We start from the raw sequence: 12986 nt of genomic DNA, 5'->3' as shown, positions 1-12986 counted from the left end.
GATACATGATACAAAGTGATGATCTATCCTCAACGGAAGTGAGTTCATTAACATTTGCGTTGGGTGAGAGTGCTGGTGGAAAAGTATAGGCGCGCTTGGATTGTCGGCAGGGTTGAGGACGAGGAGGCTGTGTTGAGTGCGGCAAAGAGATCTATTAAAGTGTTTGCGAATGGTGGGAAGGAGGAAGGTTTGGTTCATGGAGAAAGTTTATGCCTGTTGAGGGTGATTGGAAAATTGTTCTTTTGTTTAGGCTATCTCCAACTGAAGGCTGGCCAGAGAGCTCGTTTTAGCTCTTTGGTCCTCAAAAAAATTAATATTTTAATGAACAATATATAGCCATATTTCTTACCATCCCCAACCGAGGGTCAAAGGCCCATAGGGCTCGTTTTAGCTTTGTCACAAAAAATAGTCTCCAACCAAAGTCAAATGGTCATAAGATCAAACATAATTTATTATTTAAAAACTACAACTTAAATTCAAATCCAACAGCTAAGTGACGTCAGCTAGCCATTGGATTAAATTTTTTTGGGCTATAAATAGGGTGGATATTGGGCTATAATTCACACAACTTTGAATTCAATCTATTTCAAATCATGTTATTTAATGTTATGTAATGTTTAATGGTTTAGAAGTTATAGGAAAAAAAAAAGAATTTTTACAAGGTTTAAAACAAATTTTGTAAAATAAATAAAAAAATAACGGCTAGGTGACGTCAGCAACTAGCCGTTACAAATTTGAATTGGAGCTCGGCCCAGGGCCGGCTGGCTAGTTTGGGCCTGCCGGTTGGCCCTATGGCCCTTTTTTGTCCAGTGGAGCTCACAAGCCCTTTGGCCTAACCCTCGGTTGAAGATCGTTTTTGGGTTATTTTCGGCCCTCTGGCTCTCTGTACCCTTCAGTTGGAGATGGCCTAAATCTGCTCAATGCCGAACCTTGCGATTGGGTTTATCATTGGTATCGAATTCTTAATATGTTTTAACATAATTTGTTTGTATAAATGGTAATTTGTTGTTCTCTAATTGAAAAGAAAATTGATAATTTGCTGATCTTACTTGCAGTAAAAGTTTAAGTTGAATGTCCTGTAGAACATAAGCTTCAATAATCGTTCAATTTAAGGCCAAAAAATTTATCTTGGAGTATGTTCATCGTGCATTTGGTTAAAACTGCAGGGATTTTCAAGCAGTATATGAGACGATGTTGGCCCCTATTATCAAGGCTACAAAACCTATAACAAACATAAGTGTGGAAAGTCAGGTCATAGATGTGTCTTGAATTTTGTGGTATTAGACAATGTAAGTAGATGTTCATCTTATTACGTTGTGATATGAGTTTGGAGTTCTTCTCTTTGGACAGGTGTTATACCATAGCAGAAGTCCTCATTGTCCTCATTTTCGTTAAAAGTAAACAGTACCGAAAGTGTTTTGTTAAAACTCCTTATTTTTAACTCATATATTTTGATCTAGACATGTGCATACGTTTGGGGAAGGATGTCATCGGGATTGAAATATGGTTGCCATCGAGACAGCCTAAAAATACCAAATTGAAGTGTACATGTTCCACGACTCCACATTCTTCTCATGTCTTCTTAGTGAAAATGTGCAGACCAAAATATCCTTGCCTAGTGGTACCACTCACCAAGGGTTGTGAAGCTTCCATAACGAAGCCAAACCACTCTTGAAAGACTCAAGTTTTTGTTCGGAATGAGCGTAGTTGACCTCGATAAATATCTTCACTAATCTTGACATAAGTCACATCTCCACGAACGGTAAAAGCAGGAAGTTCACTTAAATTAAATAAACTTTCTACACCATTTATGACAATGGCAGCGAAAGTCCGTGCTTTTATCTTTCGTGATTGGATTAGTATGCTTATATATCTTTGTGCTCGTGGTTTCGACATCGTGAACTGACTCAGTGTTCAAACTACTGATTTTTGTACGTGTACAGCTGGAGGATATGAACATGGATGATGCATCTGAAGAGGTGGCAGTGGAAATAGCTGCACAAGGGGTCCTAAGGAAGAGAGTCGATGAGATGGAGGCCGGTTTCAGATGGCTCTAGATTACATGATGCAACTCGCTGACAGTGACCAAGATGATAAGGTTCCCACTTACATTTCAGGTTTACACATACCCTAACTTTAATATGGATCTGGACTACCCTCATGGAACTTCGATTGATCTGATATGATTGAGCGATGAGCACACACTGACCTTTAAATTGTATCAAGTTTTAAATAACACCACATTCTATCGTTTCTGTACATTTTTCGCATCACCTTTGATATGGTTTGTTGCACAATATTATTGTTCCTAAATTTGTTTGTATGTGTACCTTCATCTGATGACGCATGTTTTCTGGTTCCCTTTTTGTTGGTTCTGCAATATCATGTGCTAAGAATGTTCAATGATGCATTTTATTTTTGTGGGGAAGAGGGCGGGATAGAGGAGGTTGTGTTTTACATCATAGAGTTTGTAAGCAGTCTGTTTAATACCGTCACTGAGATTTCACCCTCAGAACTTGATGCCAGTTCTTCTAATACTATTGTTTTAATGAAATTTTACGTCACTTCGTAAAAAATATAATCAGCAGATTTCCCCCTCTTTGGGGCTGTGTTCTGTCATTTGGTTTACTTGGGATTGTTGGAACTCCTAAAACGTTAAAACGAGGAAATAGTATTTCTAACTTACAAAACTATAGTCCTTGTATACATAATTCAGTGGCGCTGACCGTGGTCTTTTCATGCTTTCATGCATTATTATTTTCATGAAGTTTGAATTTGTACTTCCTGTCATTTAGTAATAATTGAAGCTAATATAAAAGCTTATTTTCATCTTTGGAAGACAATGGAAACTCGATCGACCTGTAGTTCCAGATTGAAAACTGCTTGCAAGACTTGTTTGGTCAGAGAGGAAGCTCGGAATATTATGGGAGATGGATACTAGACAAGAGAAATGATCGTGGATTTAACACCCTTCCAGAATCTGAGGTCTGTATCTGCATTTAAGACTACAGGATACCCATTTTGGTTTATGAAATATATCAACTATTATTTACCATACTTTGGAAAAATTGTGTTCTTAGATAAAATCCCGGTCAGTGCTGGTGAACTTCTTAACCAAACTGGTAGCTTGAATCTGGGGTAGACTGTCCAGGCGATGATAAAAAATGTAATGGCAAGAAAAAATGAAAGTGCTGACCACTCTAGCAGTGATGACGAAGATGCCACTCGACTGAGGGCAGCCATAGTTTATTTGCTCGAGTCTTTTCCCCTTCCTCGTTGCACAGAAATGGCTATAACAGAGTTTCTGTTATTTGTATTGCATCATCGTTTCCAGGAAAGCGTGTGAGGCGAAAACCACTTCCTGTGTGCCCTGGCATGTTTCTTGAGACTGTCTTCAAGGTAAGAGTTGCTTGATTCACCGATTTATAGTGTAAGTTGCAACACATTTATTTCAAGCCCTGTGGACCTCAGGATGTTGAATGACCCATAAGGTCAAGTTCTCTGGTTTCACAGCACAACATTAGAATGGGAAATGTTATTTTCTCTTCAATTTTATTTAAGCTTTTGATCTAGTTTTTGTTTTGAAAAAGACTCTTGAAGTTCTTCGGGAAATACAGGTTCATTAGAAGACTCTTGAAGTTCTTCGGGAAATAGCATTTTGAACATTTTACTATAGGTGCACCATCCCTATTTTTTGTGCTGATTATGTACTGTTGGAACAGATAATTTTAGCTTGGGTCTAGCAATAACCTTGCCGAGTGCTTTGTAATCTACGCCTGTGACAAAGATTGTAAACTGTTCAAGGCAAAATTCATCTAACTTGTTTAGTCTATTTTATCTGTTGTCCAATAATAGCGGGAATCAGACACAAGCGTGACTCGAATCATACTTTGTTTAAAGGAAAGCACCCAGAAGAATTAGCCTAACTGATGATGAAGATTCAACAGTGTCCAATGAACACCAGTGCAACACCATGTGTGGGAATGTCCCACAAATATGGATTTTTATATACTTGCATCAGCACACGTCGATGGACCTCGGTAATGATTCATATGCCTTGAGAGTAGAAGGAAACACAGCAAGGTTCGGTACACACATTCCCCTAATTATTTATAATTTTTTTTTCCCATGCCTTTTTTTTTTCTCTTTCTATTTGCCTTTTCTGTAAAGCAAATTAACTGTGTATAAAGCTTCCTTAATCCACTTTGGTATGGCCTACCATTGTTGTCCCTCCCATGCTCTCTTGTGTGCAAGATCTATTTGTTTATGTTCATGGGACTAGCTTGTTTATTAGATAATGCCATGGATGGAGTCATGAAGGCAGCATTGCCCGCCTGCACCGTCCTTTTTGCAGATTGGTGCCTCACAATTATGTAAAAATATGGAAGTTCTTACGACCCATGAATCGGATGATACTTTAGTTTATGTTCTCTGCAAGAAATTATAGAGTTTAGATGGACTGATTTGTTATATGATGATAATTGAACTGCTTAATGATTATTAATGACAAGCCAAATATGAAAATGGTCTGTGGGGATGATATGATGCTGTATGTCGATGACACTGGGAGGAATGGAAAGGAGAAGATAAATACTAGTTACTAAGGTAATTTAATGACGTCTATTTTTTTATTAGAGGACACATGACACATCATAATATTGTCGATAGCATATCTATATATTTTGTTAGATATAACGACATTGAAACAGTGTCAACTACATATTGATACACAGTAAATCGGAGCAGTAGTCACAAAACCACGACTAAATGAACTTTGGCTCCTAAATTAAAAATGTGACATTTGATATTTGAAGTAAACAGTCTGCTTTTTTAAGACGACACAATCTCATTTTAAAAGATGATATGTGTGAAATTCAAATAGAAATGACAAAAGAATTGTTAAAATGAACATTAAATCAAAGTCAAATACCAAAATGTCAAAACTTTAGATTTAACAAATCAAACTTTAATATGATAACAGTTCAAAAATACCGTTTCAATTAATTTTATCGATATATTATCAATAACATATTCTTTCAATACAAGTCACAAGTGCACTATTTGGTCGTTGAACTCGTTATAACCTCCATGGAAGCCTGGGAATTTAGGAAACGTCAAAAACATCTGTTGCCAATCAAACTCTGCTTTTCAGGAAAGGCAAACGGTCTTTTTATCCGGTGGTCCTTACCACGCACTTGCAGGTGCCCAAATGCCCAAATGCCTTCTTTTTTTCAAATGACCGACCACTTTTTAGTGAAATAATGTATTCAATTCAATGCCTAACTGACCTGAGTGCTTTACCAATTTTGGACATTTACCATTCCCTACTTATCCATTAGGAATATAATTAATTTTATGCCCAACTGAGCTTAGCAAATTCCATTGTTTAATCCTTCATGTTGCTCTAATTGTTTATTAATTAAAGTTCAAATCTTGAAATTGTAACGGTCTAAGTTTAGTTGAAACTTGAAAGCAGAACGGTAGAATGAGAGCGATGGATACAAACTGTCACGGTTACGTTACTTTAATAAATAAATACACATGTTAAACATTAAGCATGGTAAAAATATTACACAACAATGTGACTTTACACTGAAAACTTACTCGGAAAATAAAGACGTAGTAGTTATATTTTGAATTCTCCAACGACATTGTTTGTGGGGTCTATCTCCTTTCCCCCGTAGTTACTCATTTTAGAGAGAGAAAAAAGGGAACCAGCTTGACTGATTGAGATTTGAAAGTGAGAGAGGGTGGGTTGGAGTAGGACACGATGGTCATTATTTGAATTGTGCATCTTCATTCAAATGACCAAACTTTGAAGTGTGACAGCTCTACCCCGACCCCAACTGTGACAAGTCTTGTACTAATCCTCCTGCTCTAAAGTTTCAAACTTAAGTAATTAAATAAAAATAAAAAGTTGGGTTTGTTTGGTGGGGGATAATAACCAAGAGAAATACTGAAAGAGATCAACTTTCAGCAAAATCTTCAGCTCAATCCTGCATTTTCTTCTTCCGGGCAGCTCCGAAAATGTCGGGGTACGTCGGCATTCTAGTCTCAGATCCATGGCTGCAGAATCAGTTCACCCAAGTGGAGCTCCGGAGCTTGAAATCCCATGTATGTTGTTCAGCACTTTATGTTTTTGATTTATTTTTTAGCACTTTTTTGGCTGAAAAATGTGTGATTTTGTTGTGATGAAGTTTATGAGCATGAAGAGAGAGAGTGGAAAGCTCACAGTTGGAGACTTGCCTGCCAAGATGTCAAGGCTCAAGGTCGTGGGATCAGATAATTTTACTGACCAAGACAGGGCTTCTTTCATTCAAGATTTGCATCCCAACCTCGATGAAGATGTCGATTTCGAATTCTTCCTCAGGGTCTGGTTTTTTTAACAATTTTACTTCAAACCCAATTGAGCAGTCAGTCGAATAAGTAAATGCCGAAGCTGTGTTTGTTCTTTATTTATCTGTAGTTGAAGAAAATGATTTATATGTTGCAGGTTTATTTGCAACTCCAAGCTCATGCCACTGCAACCACAGGAAGTGGTGGAAAGAACAACTCTTCATCTGCCTTTCTCAAGGCTGCTACCACCACTTTGCTTCACACGATCAGCGAATCCGAGAAGGCATCCTATGTAGCTCATATCAATAACTACCTTGGACAGGATGATTTCCTTAAGACATATCTCCCTATTGATCCATCAACCAATGATTTATTCGAGATCGTAAAAGATGGAGTACTTTTATGGTGATTGATTGTTATTCAATACTACCCCTTTTGGTATCTTGTTGTTGAGTTACTTGATTGGATTGTGTGGGATTGTTGATTGGATTTTTATGGATGTGTTTCTCTGGATGCAGTAAGCTGATCAATGTGGCAGTGCCTGGAACAATCGATGAACGAGCTATCAATACTAAACGAGTACTTAATCCATGGGAGAGAAATGAAAATCACACCTTGTGCCTCAACTCTGCTAAGGCTGTTGGATGTACTGTGGTCAATATTGGGACTCAGGATTTCATTGAAGGAAGGGTATGCATACATGCCATTTCATGTCCTTCGTGTAATGTGCACTTGTGTTTCTACTGCTTCACTGAGTAGAGTGTTAAAATGTATATATCGGACATGGATACTTACCAATATTGGCTCTGTTGTTTGGATTTCAGCGTCATCTTGTTCTTGGAGTGATTTCTCAGATAATCAAGGTAAGATTTTCAGAGTTGTATAACTTCAAAAGCATGAAGTTTGATTTTGTAATATATGGTGGGCCATATCCAAATTATAGGCTTCTTATGATATCCTTGTAGATATCTGCATATAAAGTTGATATGAAATGCAATGCAAGCTGCAAATTTATCTTTCTAAGAGTTCTATACTACTTTTTATGCTATATAGATACAACTCTTGGCAGACCTCAACTTGAAGAAAACACCTCAATTGGTGGAGTTGGTTGACGATAGCAAGGTAAGAAAGTCCTAATTCATAAAATTTTGATTCTTACGACAATTAGTGGTGAGGCTATCAACCAACAGTTTTTCTAATGTGTTCTAAATTCTAATGTCCAAAACCTACAGGATGTGGAAGAGTTGATGAGTCTACCACCGGAAAAGATATTACTGAGATGGATGAATTTCCAATTGAAGAAAGCTGGATATCAGAAGATAGTCACAAACTTCTCCTCTGATGTGAAGGTATGAGAATAAGTTAATAACTTGTCGAGGTTTGGGATATGTCATGCACTCCTGTTGTTTAGAATCAAATAGGAAAGGTTTAGCCAGTGATTCTATTCAATGGGTTGCAACAGCAATAACTGATAAATAGATTCAACATACATTACAAGGATATTAATAGTGTTTGAGGGTATGAGATGTTTGTCTTGCAGGATGCAGAGGCTTATGCTCACCTCCTAAATGTTCTAGCACCGGAGCACAGTAAACCATCTGCATTGGATGCAAAGAATCCTATGGAAAGAGCAAAGTTAGTTCTTGAACATGCAGATAGGATGGGCTGCAAGAGATATTTGACCGCAAAAGATATTGTTGAAGGATCCCCGAATCTTAACCTTGCCTTTGTTGCACATATTTTCCAGCATAGGTGAGAACTATATCTACTTGAGCAATGCATTCCTTTTAGAATAGTCTCGGAAATTCATCATACATCAATAATGTCTAAACTACTCATTTCACCTGTAGAAATGGACTCTCAACACAAACAAAGCAGACATCATTCCTTGACAATTTGGAAGATGACACCCAAATCTCCAGAGAAGAGAGAGCATTTCGCTTTTGGATGAATAGTCTCGGGAATTCTTCATATATCAATAACGTCTTTGAAGACCTCAGAAACGGGTAAAATTTGATTTTGAACTCTTATGATGATTTAATATTATAGTGTGTCTATCCTCCTGAACATAAATTATTTATGCTCTCATCAACTTATTATAGTGTTGCATCTGGTGGCATACTAAGTTCGCATCAGGTTCATGGTTCAAATAAAACCAAACTTCCAAATTTCAAAATATAAAAAATATCGAAAAGATTGTCCTAAAGGTAGATTTTTTTTAATTTTGTAGTAGAGATCATGAACTAAATTCAAGCACTTCCAGAGTTAGACTATGCTAACTATTCAAACTGCTTGATCTTTTGTTTCATCTGGAGCTGAAGTGAAATTGATCCTCTGCAGGTGGGCGCTTCTGGAGTCACTGGACAAGATTTCACCCGGCATTGTAAATTGGAAGATTGCAAACAAGCCTCCAATTAAAATGCCATTCAAGAAAGTAGAAAACTGCAACCAAGTTGTAAAAATTGGAAAGCAACTGAAGTTTTCTTTGGTAAATATTGCTGGAAATGACATCGTTCAGGGGAATAAAAAGTTAATACTTGGTACGGGCACTGGCACATTTATGTTAATTCTGTATCTTACAGGATTCTTCCAAATACATCAGACTCGTGGTATGACTTTATGCTTATATAATCATTCAAAGAAACTGTCTGAACCAAAGAGTGTCGGTTTTGTCTTCAGCTTATTTGTGGCAATTGATGCGGTACAACATCCTCCAACTACTAAAGAACTTGAGATTTCATTCCCATGGGAAGGAAATTGCTGATGCTGATATTCTAGAATGGGCCAACACCAAAGTCAGCAGCACGGGAAGCCAGAGCTGCATGAAAAGTTTTAAGGTACCATTTCTGTAGTTTATAAAGATAGCAGTGGTGCTTTTCAAACGTCATTCCCATGGCACTATGTGTTTGGTGTAGTAATTTTATACCTGATGGTGAAAAAAGGAGTAATGCAAAGATTTTGTAGTCCTGACATAAGTTATGCAATCATTCCTTCGAATTGCAGATGTACACTCTAGCCATAGGTCCATAATCTGTCGTGTTATTTGCTTAGATGTTTCGTGAATTAGGTGAACGATTGAAGTTTCCAAATAGGCTGTGACATCCATGCATGAATCTCATGCCTGAAATTTTGAAACATTAGCAAGAACTTCTTTTTGACTGTGCATCAATCTGTGCTTACTGTCATCCCTGATCATATGTTACTATATCAATCTTACAGGATAAGAGTTTGTCGGATGGAATTTTCTTCCTTGAGTTGCTTAGCTGTGTGCAGCCTAGAGTGGTGAACTGGAGTGTTGTAACAAAAGGAGTAACCGGTATGTTTTCTCCTATTTTTCCGAGGCATAGTTGAATTTGTTAGGGAAACTTATTATCAAATATCAATATGTTCGAAAACCATATTCATAATTTTTCTACCGAATCTTTGAAAAATATAGATGAGGAGAAGAAGATGAATGCCACTTACATTATCAGTATTGCAAGAAAGCTCGGATGTTCGATATTTTTGCTTCCTGAAGACATAACTGAGGTACTTTTGGGATGTTCGATGTTCGTTATTTTTGTTCATTTTCTTTTGTCAACCAATGCACCTAAACTAGTTTATATTGACACATTTCATCAGGTGAATCAAAAGATGATTCTTACTTTGACTGCAAGCATTATGTACTGGTTTTTGAAACAGCCTGTCGAAGATCGACGGTCTGGGATTTCGGATAGTGAGGGTTCAAGCATTGTCTCCAATTCCACTACTGATGACTCCGCTTCGGAGTCATCAACGGAGGAGAATGGAAATATATAAACATGTTATTGGGAAACTTTTACCATAGTTCCTATTTCATGCTCATGAGATTTTATTTTTCTCCCCTTTTATTTTTGTTAAAATTGATTGCAATAGTCAGCATATGTAATAGTAGGAATTGAAGTTTTATTCAGACCAAATTTTGTTGAGGCAGCATATGTGAATAGCCTACTACTCTCTCCCCCCCCCCCCAAAAAAAAATCTCTTGATACCAATTTGTGCCATTTAAATATCATCTTGATTCTACTCCTCTGTCATCATAGCATTTTTTGTTCAGTACTGTTTGTTCAAAGTCTCGCTTGGTTTATGATTGGATTGGATTCAATAACTCATCATATTCTAAAAAAACATATATATCCCATTTAATTCCCCTTAATTAAAATTAAAAAACCGTCTCTGTCTTCACACATATCTTAATTTTATCTAATCTAATTTTTGTGCATCAAACAAGCCCAACATGCAATTAATATTATCAACCAATTTGGGTAATTATCAAATTTTCTTTGGCCAATGATGGTTACTAAGGTGGAAAATCTTGTTGTACAAAAGACCTTTGGTGGTGGTCAAGTTAATGTCACTTCTTATGTCTTATTCGTATGTCTTAGTCTTATAGTGGGTTTCTCTTTGCCTTAGAACTCGCAATATTTTTGATGCAATCGTCATAAACAACATGTGATGTTATCAATTCATTTGTTGACTAAAAGAAAAGCACCAACATGAATTACGTATTTACTAATATATTATATTGTAAGTTTCTGACATATCAAGTTTTCATCCATCATGAGAAAACTTATGAGAAGATGTGTTAGTCAAACCGAAAAGTTTCTCACAAAGAAGGTCCATGCGCTTGATTCTATTTGGTTTGGTAAGCTTTCATAGTCCATGATCGTGGAGAAAATCAGATGGGTCATGATTTAACACAATATGATATTTAGGGTTGGGTTCGGTTGGCAAAATGTGCCAAATTCTTTGTGCCACCTGTCAGCCACGTATACATAATTACCAAAAATCAGTTACCGCTAGCCAACCGTCTTATTGCGGTTGCCAAAAATCGGTTCAACCAAAATTATTGGCTGGTTTGGTTGGTAAATGGCACAACCAGAGGTTTCCACTTCTTCCTCACTATCTTCCAGTTCCAAGGGCTCATTTTGATTTTCAGATTGGGGTGCTTGTTCGGTTTCATTGTGTGGTTCATTTTGGGTTAATCCATGTTGTGCACTGGCGATTGATTGGCTAGACTCCATTATCCTAAACATAAGCAACGCATATACATTCAAAATCATATATATGTACGCATATATATGGTATCAGTAATCATCATGCTATCAATTTTGTTAACAATATTTTCTATATTTATTATGGCATGAATCATATACATATACATATATTTTTTTAAACCCTAAAACTAAGGAGTCAACAGTCAAGCATGTAAAAACCGATTATGAAAAAATGTCAAAACTATACCATACCATTATGAGCTGACCGGTATGGTTCGGTCGGTAAATCGGTTTATGACGAAATTTTCCACCCCAAATGATATTTCTAAAATTTCCTATGGGTTTGTTATTTCATGCTTTTAGTCAAGTGCACCTTTTCATATAATGTTAAGAACATTAATCTGATGAAGAATGCGAAATGGAGATGTGCTAGGCACATTTGAGTGTGGTTGTCAATCGTTGATGGGTTGCAGGATTAGCTTTTATCAACGATTAAACAGACAAGCGTAAAAACGATTCATTGACCTAAATATAGAATAAAAATGACATCTATAAGCGACTCACATACCAATTTGGTGGTCCTGGCGTAGCATGGGCTAATAAAATTGAAGATGTGCATAAATTAACAAGCTCATGCCTATTCTTCTTATCTCGAATTATCAATACACAAAACCTAATTATGAGTTTGTTAAAGTGTAATACAAAAGCTTTGGTGCCTGTGTGGGCATTTGTAGGCAAGCTAGGGCCACAACAGCACCCACACCCCCTCCCCTCCTCTAGCCTTTACTATAAGCCACTGATTTGGATCCTCTCATGAGCCCAAGGAGAGGATCCTCCTGATCAAGCAGTGTGGACCGTTAGATTTTTATCCAACGGCTACAAACCAGGGAATCTCTTTAAAGTTATATTAATTATAGCCGTTGAATTTTCATCCAACGGCCCACACTGCTTGGTCAGGATGATCCTTTCCTTGGGCTCAGGAGAGGATCCAAATCCTAAGGCCACAATGCCAACTCCAAGCTTTGCTTTACTGCGTTTTGTTTTGCCTTTCTGTCACTCACTCACTCACTCACTTACTTGATTTTATTTTCCAGCTAGGGTTTCTAATTTACTTTTTTTGGTTGAAAAGGATTATTATTTAGAGTGGTGTTATCCATACACCCTCTTTTTATCTCTCACACTCCCTTTAATTTTGTCATTTGATATTTTTTAATTCGTTCAATTCGACGGCCGAAATTGAGAAGAATGTATAAAAATGAAAGGAGGTACGTAGATAGTACCACCCTCTATTTAATTAATTATTTGTTTCAAATGCCATAACGCATATCCTTCATTTTAAAGAAATATTTTTTTTGAACCCCAAGTTGTAAACATTCTCTTAGGGGAAGAACATATATAATATATATATGAAAAATACTATGTATAATTTCTCCTTATTTAAACATATAAAACCTAAATTGTTATTGTTATTTATTATCTTGCTTAATTATTGCTATAATCTTTGGCTGATGGGATTTTCAGAAGACCCAAAGGCCAAAACACACAACTTTTCAACGTGTTGAGACTGGAGAGGGGATGTTGACCCAAAAAAGGACTTGAGAGGGGAAGAAATCATCACCAATTTCGGCCTTAATT

The 12986-nt window shown here is 36.8% G+C and overlaps 1 protein-coding gene and 1 long non-coding RNA gene across 2 annotated transcripts; both read left to right on the top strand.

The window, feature by feature from the left end:
• Positions 1 to 2841: 2841 nt before the first annotated feature.
• LOC114824887 (uncharacterized) lies at positions 2842 to 4233 on the top strand. Its single transcript, XR_003773390.2, has 3 exons — positions 2842 to 2985; positions 3081 to 3399; positions 3856 to 4233. It is a non-coding gene; the product is annotated as an uncharacterized lncRNA (long non-coding RNA).
• Positions 4234 to 5725: 1492 nt separating this feature from the next.
• On the top strand, positions 5726 to 10290 carry LOC103433321 (fimbrin-2). The gene is made up of 14 exons (XM_008371566.4): positions 5726 to 6114; positions 6198 to 6371; positions 6494 to 6741; positions 6855 to 7026; positions 7161 to 7199; positions 7390 to 7458; positions 7569 to 7685; positions 7877 to 8088; positions 8187 to 8342; positions 8677 to 8876; positions 9016 to 9173; positions 9556 to 9652; positions 9773 to 9864; positions 9958 to 10290. The coding sequence occupies exons 1-14, from the start codon at positions 6028 to 6030 to the stop codon at positions 10132 to 10134; spliced, it is 1998 nt and encodes a 665-aa protein (XP_008369788.3). The 5' UTR covers positions 5726 to 6027; the 3' UTR covers positions 10135 to 10290.
• The last annotated feature ends 2696 nt before the right edge of the window (positions 10291 to 12986 follow it).

This window comes from Malus domestica, chromosome 05 (assembly GCF_042453785.1).
Source record: "Malus domestica chromosome 05, GDT2T_hap1".
In the NCBI taxonomy this organism is placed as follows: Eukaryota; Viridiplantae; Streptophyta; class Magnoliopsida; order Rosales; family Rosaceae; genus Malus; species Malus domestica.
The sequence above is the reverse complement of the archived record's forward strand: the minus strand, read 5'-3'. Positions and strand labels throughout refer to the sequence as shown.

Bases quoted from the DNA above. Each gene is read 5' to 3' on its own strand.
- LOC103433321 (XM_008371566.4), top strand. From the start codon at position 6,028: ATGTCGGGGTACGTCGGCATTCTAGTCTCAGATCCATGGCTGCAGAAT. The intron at 8,877-9,015 runs GTACGGGCACTG...TTTTGTCTTCAG, and splicing joins GAATAAAAAGTTAATACTTG to CTTATTTGTGGCAATTGATG. The intron at 9,653-9,772 runs GTATGTTTTCTC...TGAAAAATATAG, and splicing joins TGTAACAAAAGGAGTAACCG to ATGAGGAGAAGAAGATGAAT.